The following is a 15,426-nucleotide window of genomic DNA, read 5'->3' on the forward strand; positions in this document are numbered from 1 at the left end:
CTGAATGCTATAGCATATGGTTCTAGGTTACAAACTTGTATGTTACCGTACTGAAGACTGTAGGCAAGTGTAGCACATGGTATTTGTGTATCTAAATATATCCAAACCTAGAAATGATACAGTAAAAATACAGTATAAAAGATTTTTTTTAATGGGACACCTGTATGAGACACTTAGCATGAATGGGGCTTGCAGGAACTGAAGTTGCTCTGGGTGAGTAAGTGGTGAGTGAATGTGACAGCCTCGGACGGACGTTACTATTCACCACTGTAGACTCTGTAGACACTGGACACTTAGGCTAAGTTCAATTATTTAAAATTGTTTTCTTTCTTCAATAATAAATTAATCTTAGCGTTTGTCACTTGTTTATAAACTTTTTAATGTTTTTAATTTTGATTCTTTCGTGATAACGTTTAACTTAAAACACGAACACGTTATACTGCTGTAAAAAAATATTTCCTTTATATTCTTATTTGGTAAGCTTTATTTTTTAAATTTTCAGGTTTTTTTTACTTTTTAAATTTTCTTGTTAAAAGCTAAGACACACACACACACACACACTAGCCTAGGCCAACACAGGATCAGGATCTTCCACCTGCACATCTGCCCCACTGGAAGGTCTTCAGGGGGCAGTAACATGCATGGAGCTGTCATTTCCTATGATAACAGTGTTTTCTTCTGAATTCCTCCTGAAGGACTTTCCTGAAGCTGGTTTACATTGGACATTTTGTTATTTTAAATATTTTTTGTTTTAAAAAATGTTAAATGTAAACCAGCTTCAGGCAAGTCCTGTAGAAGGAAAGGAATACAATCTAAAATAATGATAAAAATTAGTAAAATGTTGTCACTATATAAACCAGTAACAGTCATTTATTATCATTATCGATATATATACATACACTGTAATCATATGTGCCATACTTTTATGCAAATAGCAGCTCAGGAGGTTTGTTTACACCAGCATTACCACAGACATTTGGGTAATGCATTGCCTTATGAAGGCTACGACATTGCTAAGTGATGGGAGTTTTTCAGGTCCAGTCTAATCTGATGGGACCACTGTCATATATGTGGCCCATTGTTGACTCAAGCGTCATTATGTGATACATTCACTATACTGCCGGCAAGCTCCTATTTAAGTAAACAAACATCATAAACACAGACAAACATGAGAAGTCCAGTAAAAAGGCCAAGGAAGATAAGAGAAACTCCTTAGGAAAAGGAAGCTACATCAGGGCAAGGGGCCAGTTCTCACCTGGAAGACACAGTTCTGCACACTTCAGCCAGATGATTGCCATTTGAACACACACCACCCAGGCACTGTGTGTGTACCTACCCCTGAGAATGGCATCTGCCAGGAGCTAGGGGGTTGTTAGAGCTTTAGGGGAGTTATTTTTAACTTTCTGTTAATAAGCTGTATTTCAAGCCAAAAATTTGTGTAGTGCATAAGGTTACTCATAAAGAATATCAGAGCTTGTATGGCCCATTCTGTTATACTCTTCTTACCAGTGACTCAGAGGACCTGGCTACACTGTCTTTGACTTGCTTCTAATAGTGAAGAATTGGAAATACTTTAAATGTCCTTCCGTTGAGGGGTGGATAAAATAAGTTACAGTGCTTGTATAGAGTAGAATATTGTGTTTAAAGAACAGGGAGCTTTTCATGTTTCAAAATGGAGCCATCTCCAGGATGTACTATTCAAAGAAAACTCCTAACAGTAATCTCTGGAGAGAACTGGAATTGAAGAGGACATGAGTAGTTAAGGGGACATTTGCTGCATCAGTGTTGTTTGAATTTTTTACAATGAAAATGTACTTATGTATTGAGTAATTTATAATCATATTGTACAATTTTGATTTCTACTTTTACCTGATATTTACATTATTGTCTTTAGAATATAACTCATTCTTTGGGCTATTGGACATTCTATCTTACTTAGCTGGTATCTCTGCAATTAGATATTTATTTATAAACAGAGATTCCTTCAGAGTTATTTAAATTAAGTAGTTGAATAGGAAGATAAGTAGTTTATTAGAATTTAGTTTATGCTTATATCACTGATGTTAATTATTGCCACAGAAACTCTACTTTTCAAGATCACCACTAATTTGTTATGTTTCATGTTTGTTTGTCACAATTTAGGAACATTTCTGTATCTTCTTCATTGATGACCCTACTATTTACCATAGAAGTTCATCTATGTGGCTGCAAACTCTATTTCAAGAATATGAAAGGCATGTAGGTTATGCCTACATTCTCTGACCCTTGATAGATGTTTTGCTGACCCACCTCCGGGTATCTGTAGAGTTACCCTAGGCTCCACCTTCCACCAACCAGTTCTGTGTGTGAATTACACAGTCCTTTGTTCATTACTAAACATTGTTTTTGTGCTCTCATGTCCTCTCATTTCATTCTCACTATCTTAGAATCAGCTACATGGAACCATAGGAAAGATGTCATTGTTCTTCTTTTGCAAGTAGCCAGTAACACCACCCTCTCACTGAGAGCACCTAAGAAATAATGTTAGGACTTGAGTTGACTTTTGATGCATCCATGTCCTTTGTGTCATATAATATATCTGGAGTGGTAGAGTGCAAAGATTATGGGCTCAATTTGTTATTTGTATGACTTTGAACAAGTTGGTTAAACTCTCAAAAACTCAGTCTTTGTATTTATGAAGTAGAAATAGCAATGCTAGGATTTGGAAATTGTTACGAAGGTTCACAATTCTGCATACACTAGAGCTTGTACACATGTGGCAAGCCACAATGTATGGCTGTTTTGAGCCCATATTCCTCCTTTCCCGAACATATCTCCTCAGATTGATGGATGCATGATGAGTTCCCCTTGCCTAAGTTATTATTTCTGATTGTTCTTTCACTGTGCTGCCATTTATAGTGGAAACTTCATTGCAAAAAGTGCAAGGTTCTCGCCTGTGGCACTTGAGCTGTTTGCTGCCTCCTCTAGCTTTTAAGGGCAGTGTATTAATTTAGTCCCTCTCTCAGATATCCACTGTAAGGTAAAGAATTGATGCTATGTCCCAACTAGGAATGCCATTGCCTCTCTATCTTTGCTTAACAAGAAACCATTCATGATTGAGTAGAAATAACAATAAGTGTTTAGAAAAGTATTAAATGAATGAGGCAGTAAAAAGTGATCCAAGAAAATCCTAGACCACTCGCACCTGCCATGACTTGTTACCTCTGTGACCTCTTACCATCTGTGCCTCCTTGGTCACGTGTATTGACTGTAGCCCACTTTCATTCTGTCAGCATTTCTCTTCAGTCTATTTAGAGCTCCCTTGAGCCTTCTCTCTCTGGCAAACTTCCTTTTATAACATAAGCAAAATAACAGAAGATGTACATTCCCTGTTGTGTACATGGCAGGGATAGGAAGGATGAACAGAGTTTATCCATGAAAAAGTATTGCCGTCAAAAAATGGAATTGTGAAGACCTGTTGTATGCAAGATATCTTGAAGTTAACTTTTTTAAAAAATATGAAACAACTTATTTCCAGCAAAGTGCAAAATGAAAATCACAGAAAAAGTCAACCTGACCTGAAGCTTATTCATCACTGTGCAATGAGTTTCACCATACAGTGAGTTTCTGACCCACGTGACACTGAAGTCACTAACAGCACCGGTGTTATGGTTCACTGTAGATTGGACAGCGCTGTGTTTGGGGATCCTGGAGAAATGTAAAGTAGGAGAGGATGTGGTCTACCCTCCAGGGCCACACAGTCCAGGGAGAAAGAGATAATTAATAAGCTGAAGTCCAGGATTGCAAAGTAAATTCTGTTTTACAGAACAGGAAACATTGTGACTGATGTCAGTATCTCTGCTGAAGAGGAGAGGCTGAGGTTCTTCTTCTGTAGCTGCTCCTCCCCCTCCTCCTCCTCCTCCTCCTCCCCCTCCTCCCCCTCCTCCTCCCCCTCCTCCCCCTCCTCCCCCTCCTCCCCCTCCTCCTCCTCCTCCCCCTCCTCCTCCTTCTTCCATATATCAAGCTAACTTAATGGAGAATGTATACATTGTTCCATATGATACTAAATAATGCAAATAAGTGATACTGTTACAGGCTCAGGGTCATAACGTGGGGCCGTTGTAAGGTACACCTTTCTCAGAAGCATCTGGTATATGTGAAGAAGCTGCATATCAGTGACTTGCTCTGATGTACTCAATAGGAGCCCACAAAGGTTCTCTGTCTTGGCCTTCATTAGAGAGCATTTAAATACCAGAAAAATCTAGTGTGGCATAGCCCCTGATTGGGTATTAGCCAGCATAGTGTCGGGGCTGTTGTAATTAGAGTAGCCAGATGGGAAGGCAAATTTAGTAGGAGACTGTCATCATTACAACCACCCATTATACATGTACTCATACATGCCTCACAGGTGCAAGTTCATAACAGGAAACCCAGCAGTTGTGGAGTAGGAGGCTAGAATACAAGAACATTAGTGAGTGAGAGCTTTGTCTCAGGATTGTAACTAATTTTGAGGTCAGTTTTTCCAGCAGTCTGTTATGTTCAATCTTTTGGTTCCAAAAATGATGTGATGACCGGCCTTAGAAAAATTTAACCCAAGTAAGCCAGGTCTATTAACATTTTGCTAAATTCTTTGTGGTTTGTAATGGAGTTAAATATGATTATAAGATTTAAAAATATGAGTTTTGCTTCATGGTTTAGCTGAAGATTCAATTGACTGGACTTGAGTAAATTATTCACCACTTCACTAAAATTCAATGGGACTGAAAGTTTCCGTCAGATGCATTAAGCCGTCTACTGCAAACGAAGCGCTGTGTTGTAGTTGGTGCAGAGGGCGGTTTGCTCAATATGGCCTGCGCTAAGTGTGTGGAATGCAAATGAGATGTAAATTTTAAATTTTACTTTCCATGACCAAAACATTATTTATGTACACATCAGGAGAGGAAAATTACTTTCAGTAAGGATCTGCATGGTGATGATTTTTAATCTCTTAGTGGGAATATGTAATATTTTTACAGTACTAGCATAAAAATGCCATCACTGCAGAGAGAGGTCTTAGAATCTTATAATGATTATCTTTATTGCTTGAAGATAACATTTTAGTAAATGAGGTTTAGTTAACATTCTAATGAAAAGAGCTATCACAATTTGAGAGAAAATTCCTAAGCTAAAATATTTTTAAGCTAGAAGTTTGTTTACTTTTTTTTCTCTACTAGAACCTAAATCCTGTAATTTATTGAAACAGATGGTATGGAAAATTTGGATTGTGTGTTACACTTTTAGTAAAGCTAATTTATAAAAAGGCTACCAAAAAAAGTCATAAAATCATAGACTTAAAGGCCTTCGTGGATTCCAACTGACTCAGCTGAACTTATGTTTTCTCGACAAAATCAGTGCCAAAGCTAAATTCATCTCTTGCAGCTTCTGCTTGACCCTCTGGTCGTGTGAGTACTATTATTAATATCTAGCACTTTCAGTCACAAGCTGGTGACTACATTTGTGAAACGCTTTCCAGTTGAGTTGGCCTTTTTTTTTTTTTTCCTTGAGACAGAGTCTTGCTCTGCCACCCAGGCTGGAGTGCATTGGTGCCATCTCTGCTCACTGCAACCTCCGCCTCTCGGGTTCAAACAATTCTCCTGCCTCAGGCTCCCAAGTAGCTGGAATTACGGGCACCTGCCACCATGCCCGGCTAATTTTTGTATTTTTAGTAGAGACAGGGTTTCACCATGTTGGCCAGGCTGTTCTTGAACTCCTGACCTCGTGATCCGACCACCTTGGCCTCCCAAAGTCCTGGGATCACAGGGACCAGCCACCGTGCCCAGCCTCCAGTTTGCTTTTTTATGGTTAAATAAAGTTGCATTTTCAGATTCTATTTCCGGATCTCTGCAAGCATGGGAACATCCCTCTTTGGTGCCTCGCTGAAGTCGAAGCTCCCATTAGTTCAGGTGGTTCTGTGATATCAGCTGCTTTCCTCAGAACAAGTCTCCTTCTTCCTTCACATATTTTTTTCTCAAAATGAAACATTCAAAGGCTCCTGCTTCCATGTGTAGCATGAACATTATTTGGCACCATCCTTCATGTTATTCTCAAGGCACTCTCCAACTTGCCCACTTCCCTCTTTCAATATCATGCCCAAAATTAGTCACCGCATTCCAGGAGTAGTTGGGTGTGCAGGGACCAGATGGATTCAGGAACCGACACTCAGAACAAGAGTGGTTCTTAACCATTTGAGGATGCGTACCCCTTTTGAGAATTGAAGCCCTGGAATCTCTCCATGGGAAAGTGGATGTACAATCTCAGAGGATTCCTGGACTGTGCTGTAGTTCATTCATAAACTGTGTAGCTTCTGGGACAGTGGGTCAAGAACCGTGCCTCTGCTGTGGTAAGGCTGTACGTGGGAATAATCGAGGAAGCTTTTTAATATCCACATACACTTGTATAAGCCTTAGGTGTAAGGCAGAGAATTTGGTGGATTTGCAACTGAGGAGTCTGTTTATTTTTAAGCTGAGTGTATTTTACAGATCAGATTTTGAAACTACTTTTCAATTATAATCACCTATGTAGATTTTTCTCAGAATCCAATTTCATAAAAAAATGTATTTAGCTGGCTTTTTCCTGAATTGACTTGTTCAGACATATTAGTTCTTCTAAGATGAAGTGCTCATGAGATTTTAAAAATAGCCACCAGGCCCCATGCCCAGCTGGATTCTCTGTTGGCGTTGGTTGGATGAAGAGTCCCCTGATTGGCTTGATTTGGGAATAACCTCAACCTGGTAGAAAGTAAAACAGACATGTGTTTCAACTACTGGTCCTAATGTACTTTTTTCAATGTTTGTTTGTGGAATTTATGATATCTTTGAAAATACAGAAGTGACAAGGGGTGGGGTAGGGGAAATGTGTCAGTTTATGAATGTGCCATTGGGCAAAATATTTGACAAGAAGTATTCTCATGAGCCGTACAGAGTCAGAGATAACCACGTCCATGCACGTTTGTGTCTTTCCATAGTGTCAGACTTTTACTGATGCTATTTCAGTCACAAAAGCGGGGAGGTGCATGGAATTCCAAGGAGGGAATTTTCCCTAGTACCTCCTGCTTACTCGGTAGTCAGAGCCATAGGCACATAAGCCACTCACAAGTCAATTGTATTGCAAACCATACATAATAGTATACTTAATCAATAGATAGGTGTTACAGGTCAAACATTTCACAACAAACAAAGTAACAGATAACATCAAGAGAAAAGGGACAAGAAGAAGGGTTAACAAACCAGTCCAGGGAGACTGGGAGAGCAACAAAGACACAAAGGATCCCCTGGTCGGGCCAGGCGAGTGGTCCACAGGTTTTGCAACGAAGAGTCTTCAGTGGGAGCAGAGCCTTCCCAGCAAATGCCAAGTGCTAATCACAATTGACAGCAAGGCAGTGTCAGTTGAGGTGGCCATTTTGAGCTACTGATGTCCTGCTCTTTTTATGGCCACGGAGTCCTCTGGCAAGGACTGATAGTGACACAATGTGCTTGTTTTTGCCCTTATCTGGTTGGATGCAGACTTTATTTATTAAGCATAACATCTTGTCCCTGTTGGCAAAGAGCCCTATGAAATGTTAGATGGAGTCTTTTTCTAAGATGGAGTTACTCATGTCAAGGGTGCTGTATACCAGTGCTCCATCCTGTGACATGGCGTGCTTTAATCTTCATTTTTCTTCCTCTTTTTGATACCTCTATCTTCATTGATTCTACTCCACCCTCTTACTGGACTCATATTATCTTGGTTCTGTTCACACACCTTTATTTGTCAGTCGTTACTGTTAGAACATTCTGAGTAGTTTGTTTGGGAGGTGAGTGTAGACTGAGGTTTAGACACTAATGAGGATCCTTGGGGAAAGTGAAGGGGTGGAGGGGATAGACTGGCCCTGGTGACATGGGTGGCCTCAGATGAGTTTTTCCTGATGGTCTAAGATGGTGTGGGCCTTAGTTCCTTAGCACACAGAACTTGTGTTTGAGCCTGATAGTGAATTCAAGACCAGAGACCCTGATGTATTGGAATTGCTGGTTGGATTTTACAAAGAATGGTGGACTTCCAAACTTATGGCGACCACTGTTGAATTTTACTGGGACGTGACAATTATGCTAGAGCCTCTAAAGTGGCAGACCTGAAGTCTCGCTCTTCTCTTTAGTTTGAGGGCAATAAGTGCAGACGGTAGGCATATATTTTTTAAAAATGTGTTTGCCACTTAGTCTCTTCCTGTTCGCCTCAGTGACCTTGTTCTCCTTGCAGGTTATGGCCACACGGTGCCCTTGTCAGATGGGGGTAAGGCCTTCTGCATCATCTACTCTGTCATCGGCATTCCCTTCACCCTCCTGTTCCTGACGGCTGTGGTCCAGCGCATCACCGTGCACGTCACTCGCAGGCCGGTCCTCTACTTCCACATCCGCTGGGGCTTCCCCAAGCAGGTGGTGGCCATCGTCCACGCCGTGCTCCTTGGGTTTGTCACTGTGTCCTGCTTCTTCTTCATCCCGGCTGCTGTCTTCTCAGTCCTGGAGGATGACTGGAACTTCCTGGAATCCTTTTATTTTTGTTTTATTTCCCTGAGCACCATTGGCCTGGGAGATTATGTGCCTGGGGAAGGCTACAATCAAAAATTCAGAGAGCTCTACAAGATTGGGATCACGTGTGAGTATTATGGCTCCCTGGCTGCTCCTTCTGTCTCTATTTTTTTTTTTTTTTTTTTTTTTTTTTGAGCCCGAGTCTCCCTCTGTCGCCCAGGCTGGGAGTACAGTGGTGCAATCTCGGCTCGGCTCACTGCAACCTCCGCCTCCCAGGTTCAAGCAATTCTCTGCCTCAGCCTTCCAAGTAGCTGGGATTACAGGCTTCTGTCTCTATTTTGCCATTCCAAGCTCCACCTCACCTCCCAATGAGGAGTTATTCATAGAAACACTGATTGCTTTCTTCTCACTGAGAAGTTTTCTGAATTTACCACCTTCTCAACCATTTCGTGATTTCCTTCAAAACTCTTTATGCAAAAATCTTATTACTGAGTTATTTTTCACAAGCACCTTAAAATTGCAGATCAATTTCTTACTAATAACGTAGGCATTATAAATGACAGTGTAAAAATACCTCATACAGAATGTACTTGATAACCAACTGTTAATGTAAAACAAAAAAGATTGCTCTACTTTATTAAATATTTTAAGGCCAAGAAAACTAGGCCTCGGATAGAGCGTGTTATCAATCATGCTCTTTAATTTACCAGAAAAGTCTTAAAAGAGCTGCTTACCTCATTTGTCCATCTGGTTCTTTTTAGAAGAAGTTAGCCTCTATTAACTGTTTCCAGAATTTTGTATGTGGAAAATAAAACGGGCATTGAAATTCAGATGGCCAGGGATTTATAATGTTTTAACAGTTTTCATTTTAAATTTAGTATAATATCATAGAAAACTTAACCATCTATTTTCGAGAAACCGTTCATTTCTGTGTGAGCCTTCCTGTCCTTTTCAGGATGCACAGAATTGCAGGTGTAATGTACCTGCTGTTTTCATTTCTGTCTTGCCTTCTTAAGAATTTTTCAAGTTATGACTCGGCTCATGTCATGTTTTCTAGGAAATCATAGTAGATACTCAAGCAGCCAGATGCTCGGTCTTGGCTCTATCTTGTGATTCTTAACCCTACAAAATGCTTAGTTGAATTGTGTGTATTTTGACATTTCCATTAAACCGTGGGCTCAGCCAAAACAGAGACTTCACTCATAAATCACTGGGGAATGCTTTGAACAGTACCTGGCTACCATACAAGTTCGATAGTTTTTTGTTTTTTTTTTTTCTAAATGGTTACTTAGGATGATTTTGTATTTCCTGTAGCTACCATAGGTATTATTTTTAGAGCCCATATGATATTCACCAGGTGGCCATACCATAATCCAGTCATGCCTCTATTACTCACTAGTTAGCTTTTTCTAATTCAGGAGTATTATAAATGACACTACAGATAATTTTTTTTTTTTTTGAGATGGAGCTTCATTCTTGTTGCCCAGGCTGGAGTGCAATGGCATGATCTTGGCTCACTGCAACCTCCGCCTCTTGGGTTCAAGCGATTCTCCTGCCTCAGCCTCTCGAGTAGCTGGGATTACAGGCACCCACCACCATACCTGGCTAATTTTTTGTATTTTTAGTAGAGATGAGGTTTCACCATGTTGGCCAGGCTGGTCGTGAACTCCTGACCTCGTGATCTGCCTGTCTCAGCCTCCCAAAGTGCTGGGATTACAGGCGTGAGCCACTGTGCCAGGCCAAGAATACTTTTGTATGTGTACACATTTCCTCTGATATTCTTCCAAGAAATGAGATTGCTGGTTCAAAGTGAATATGCCTTTTTGTGACTCATAGAACATAATGACCTGGTGCTTTCCAAATGTTATGCGTTGACACGTCACCAGCATTATCTGAGTGTGACAGTGGGGTGGTGAAGGCCAGTAGCATTAGAGATGTTTTTTGTGTATGTGAGTTTGATAGCCAAATAAACATTATCTTAACTTTCTTTTCATATAATAGGTGATTGTTTTACTTTATTTTATTTTATTCTGTGACTTGGAAAGTAGAATGTTTCTGTAATTATGCTTGCTAGCTGCAATAATTTTCTCTTATATAAATTCTTCTCATAAATTTTGCCCAACCACTTTACTTCCTCAGTGTTTCATATAATACTAAATCCTTGCATAACATTTTATCACTTCTTACAACATGGATCTTTTTTTAAAAAAGCAGTGTACATAGAATTAGTTTAGGTTTTGAGCGTCAAGAACCTGAGTATCTAACAAATGAATGTTCCGAACATATATTAGATGTGGGTAGGATAAAATACCACAGTTTTTGTCTGAAACCCCGTGGGTATTTTTGTCAGCGTTCAAAAATTTGATAAAGGAGGCTGGGCACGGTGGCTCATGCCTGTAATCATAGTACTTTGGGAGGCTAAGGCAGGCAGATCACTTGAGGCCAGGAGTTCGAGACCAGCCTGGCCAATATGGTGAAACTCTGTCTCTACTAAAAATACAAAAATCAGCCGTAAATCACTTGAACCTGGGAGGCAGAGATTGCAGTAAGCCGACATCGTGCCACTGTACTCCAGCTTAGGTGACAGAATGAGGCTGTGTCTCACAAAATAGTAATAATAATAATAATAAAGGAAAAGACACTGATCCATCAATTCGTCTAACAATGTCGTTACTATTTTTAAAGTACAGGAGAGCACATTGAATGCATGATATTGTTTTCAAAACCTATAGTCAGATTCTGAAGATACTAAAACTTTGTATTCTTGGGCTAATCAGCCTTCTTATTCCTGTTATGCTGCCAATTTTAGCTTCCTTACTTCATACATTTTTGAAAATCCTTCTCAAATGTTTTACCACTGGGACATAAAATCAGAATTTTTGTTATTCTTGGAGTTTTCATCTTCACATTTCTGTTCCTTTTTATGATGACTTTTTTTTCTGAAAACTCATTTTTAAAATGATGGAAGGAATTGTAAATCACCATTTCCCATCACAGATTCCAAGCAACACATTTTACTTGAGTCAACAGTTATCCTTTATTTTCCCAGTAAGAAACTGGTAGTGTTGGCCACTGAATAGTCCACATGTCCAAAAACAACTGGAAGATAATGGAGAGCTTGACTTTGCTGCTGAATTTAGGTGCAAGTGTAGATAGCCATGCACAAGGACCTATTTAATATCAACATCCATTCTTAAATTTTGATTTAGTTTAGTGTATTAGTCCTTTTTCACACTGCTGATAAATACATACCCAAGACTGGACAGGCTACAAAAGAAGGAGGTTTAATTGGACTTACAGTTCCACGTGGCTAGGGAAGCCTCACAATCATCGCTGAAGGCAAGGAGGGGCAAGTCACGTCTTACATGGCTGGCAGCAGGCAAAAAGAGAGAGAGCATGTGCAGGGGAACTCCTCTTTTTAAAACCATCAGATCTCCCGAGACATATTCACTATCATGAGAAGAGCAGGGGAAAGACTTGTCCCCATGATTCAACTACCTCCCACCAGGTCCCTCCAACAACACGTGGGAATTCAAGATGAGATTTGGGTGGGGACACAGCCAAACCATAGCATTTAGACTGCAATTTCTATTACTAAACTCTTATTCTGTAGTAGAAATTGTAAGAGTTTTGAGTGCTTAAAAAGGCATGAAGCTTTCTTTCGAGCACCCCGTGATAAAACAAAACCTTTTCTAAAACATCACTGGCATTTTGTGAGCCACTGATTATAAAACAGAGGTGGCAAGCCCTCCTTGCATGAAATATCACACTTGGGTAAGTGCAGTATGTTATGTGTCTTTAATAATGCCACGTCAGCCCCAAGTATTTTTTTTTTTTTCTCAAAAATTGCAGCCTGTGATTCTGACTAATCCAAGTTCATAGGAGGTTAAATCATTCTTCATTATCTTTCACTCTTTAATAATGGGTAGTTCCTCTTTGAGCCATGAACTTAAAAACACTTCTAAAAATTAAGAACCTTGCAATGAGTTTATTCCTTAACAAACACTGTGTTGGAATGAGGTGGGGAGGTAAATCACTTGCTACTTGATTTATCCATGTTGAGATCACACTGAGACACTGTCCTGTTTCTCACACAGGTTACCTGCTACTTGGCCTTATTGCCATGTTGGTAGTTCTGGAAACCTTCTGTGAACTCCATGAGCTGAAAAAATTCAGAAAAATGTTCTATGTGAAGAAGGACAAGGACGAGGATCGAGTGCACATCATAGAGCATGACCAGCTGTCCTTCTCCTCGATCACAGACCAGGCAGCTGGCATGAAAGAGGACCAGAAGCAAAATGAGCCTTTTGTGGCCACTCAGTCATCTGCCTGCACGGATGGCCCTGCAAACCATTGAGCGTAGAATTTGTTTGCATTATCCTAGGGCACCAGGGTCAGGGTGCAAGGAAGAGGTTTAAGTATGTTCATTTTTATCAGAATGCAAAAGCAAAAATGATGTCACTTTAAGAAATAGCTACTGTTTGCAATGTCTTATTAAAAAAAAAAAAAAATGGAACAAAGAAGCTGTGACCCTGGCAGGATGACTAATATGTGAGGAAATGGGATGTGCACTTAAAATTCACATGTGACAAAATTATCTAGACCTTACATAGGAGGAGAATACTTGAAGCAGTATGCTGCTGTGGTTAGAAGCAGATTTTATACTTTTACCTGGAAACTTTGGGGTTTGCATTTAAATCATTTAGCTGATGGCTAAATAGTGAAATTTATATTTAGAAGCAAAAAAAGAAAATCCTAGAGATGTGTTTTATAAATAGGTTTATGTGTACTGGTTTGCATGTACCCATCCAAAATGATTATTTTTGTAGAATCTAAGTTAAACTTACTATTTATAATGCATAGGTAACCATTAACTATGTACATATAAAGTATACATATGTTTATATTCTGTATATATGGTTTAGGCCACCAGATCCCAGTGTACTTCTCAAACCAAGACTACAGATATTTTGTTTCTTTCGATTCCTCTTTATACTAAAGAATCCAGAGTTGCTACAATAAAATAAGGGGAATAATAAACTCGAGTGAATAACCGTAGTATTCTGCTGCAATAAATGTTTCTACCCTCTTGCAATAGAATGGTGTCAGATGTCTAACATGTTTATAAACAGTTTTTTTGAATTGAACAAGTTATGAATAGGATTTATTAAAAGGTTAAGATACTCTGTTTTGAAAGTACATTGTGATTTGCAGCCACCTAGCACTAAAGCACAGAGCTTAAACACAAATCCCTAAATGAACAGATTACGTGACATTAATCAGAGAATTTTAAGTTCAGAAGCTAAAATAAAATACAAATCACAGCTGGTTGTAATCCTATGCCTTCATATATCAGAAGTGTGCCTCTATGTAGAATATATATATGTGTGTATATATATAGTGTGTGTATATAGCGTATATATAGTATATATATAGTGTATATATAGTATATACAGTGTATATATAGTATATTTGGATATATACACTATATGTACACTATATACACACACTATATATATAGTATATATATAGTATACATATAGTATATACATATGTATACTATGTATATATACACACACATATATATATACTCCTTCATAGAAAACATAAAGGTCACATTTAAATGATGTACACAGGATACTATTAAGGATTTTAGAAAAGAAAATGAGAAAGCCCCTGTCTGATAATGAATGCCCACTGACTTCTCCCCGCAATGGAGCCTTACCTCCCATGGGTAGCTGCCCAGGAGTCGGTGGTTGAGGGGTTGGTAAAAATCAGTACAAAATCAGCGCCCCCTGGTGAGCCAGGTAAGCACTCTGATCCTGGGCCAGTCTCTTGACAGTGGGTCGCTCACTCAGTAACTTTCTACCTTTTGTACCATGTGCTGCCATGAGCAAATTATTACCAGCTGCAGGGCAAAGGGAAAGCTTCCCCTTTCCCTTCAGAAGGTTTGCTGAAAAATCAACTCACAAAGAGGCAGATTAATGAGAAAAGGCATACACATTTATTACTACCGTGCACACAGAAAGAATTATAGAGTGATTGTCCAATATCTCAATGGGGGTTCTGATACTTAAATATCTTACTGACTAGGGGACAGGGAGATGGAAAAATGTAGGTGATTTTTAGAGGGATAGTATATGATTTTTAGAGAAATCCAGGTGTGCTGCCCTGTAAGCGTATTTTCTCCCTGCTGACCATATCCCTGCAATGAAGACTGCTGTCATGAGGGCAGATGGTTGGCTGAGGGTAGAATAGAGAATCCTTGGAGAATACAGGCGTGCATCATGGCCATAACTGGGTCTGCAACATTCCGGATGGTCACAAGGCTTGGTGTGGTGCAGAGCCCTGAGGTGCTGATGAATATAAATCACAGAAGCTGGATTACACTTGGAGAGTGTTATTCTATTTTCTGCAATGCAGGAAAAAATAATGGCTAGTTTGCTACAGCTGCTTGGCTCTAACATGAGAGGGAAGTTCAAAGACCGGAAAATGAGGAAGTACGTGAAGAAAAACTTCTGAATCAGGTGTCATTAATAAGTAATAGAGTGTAGTACTTAATTTTAGGAACTCGTCTGAATCCGCGGAGAATACATTAAACCTGAATACCCTTCAAATTGTTGTTGTTAATGTAAAGGGCAAAGTAGAAAAGTAGGAGCAAGTTTTGCCTTGGCCCCCACTCCAACAGGCAGGAAAGCAAGGGAGGATGTCTTCCCCAGGGTTCTTTTTGTCTCTGGCCGATAATGCTGCCCTTTGGTCCTCAGGGAGAAGCGAGCTTGGTCAACCAGGAGCTCTGGGTCAGCCTCTCAGAGAAGAGAAACACGGCTTGCTGCAGGCATGACAAGGAGGTAGAAGATGAATGATGTAGCTAAGCCAGAACTGACCTTGGGAACCCTTTAGTTGGAGG

At 39.7% G+C, this 15,426-nt stretch overlaps 1 protein-coding gene across 1 annotated transcript in view; it reads left to right on the forward strand.

The window, feature by feature from the left end:
• KCNK1 (potassium two pore domain channel subfamily K member 1) overlaps positions 1 to 13,703 on the forward strand; it is a 53,228-nt gene extending 39,525 nt beyond the window's left edge. Inside the window, exons 2-3 of the mRNA XM_007989821.3 lie at positions 8,251 to 8,646; positions 12,617 to 13,703. Of these exons, the coding sequence (XP_007988012.3) occupies positions 8,251 to 8,646; positions 12,617 to 12,876 (656 nt within the window). The 3' untranslated portion in view covers positions 12,877 to 13,703. The remainder of the gene's footprint in view (positions 1 to 8,250; positions 8,647 to 12,616) is intronic.
• The last annotated feature ends 1,723 nt before the right edge of the window (positions 13,704 to 15,426 follow it).

This window comes from Chlorocebus sabaeus, chromosome 25, assembly GCF_047675955.1.
Source record: "Chlorocebus sabaeus isolate Y175 chromosome 25, mChlSab1.0.hap1, whole genome shotgun sequence".
Classification (NCBI taxonomy): domain Eukaryota; kingdom Metazoa; phylum Chordata; class Mammalia; order Primates; family Cercopithecidae; genus Chlorocebus; species Chlorocebus sabaeus.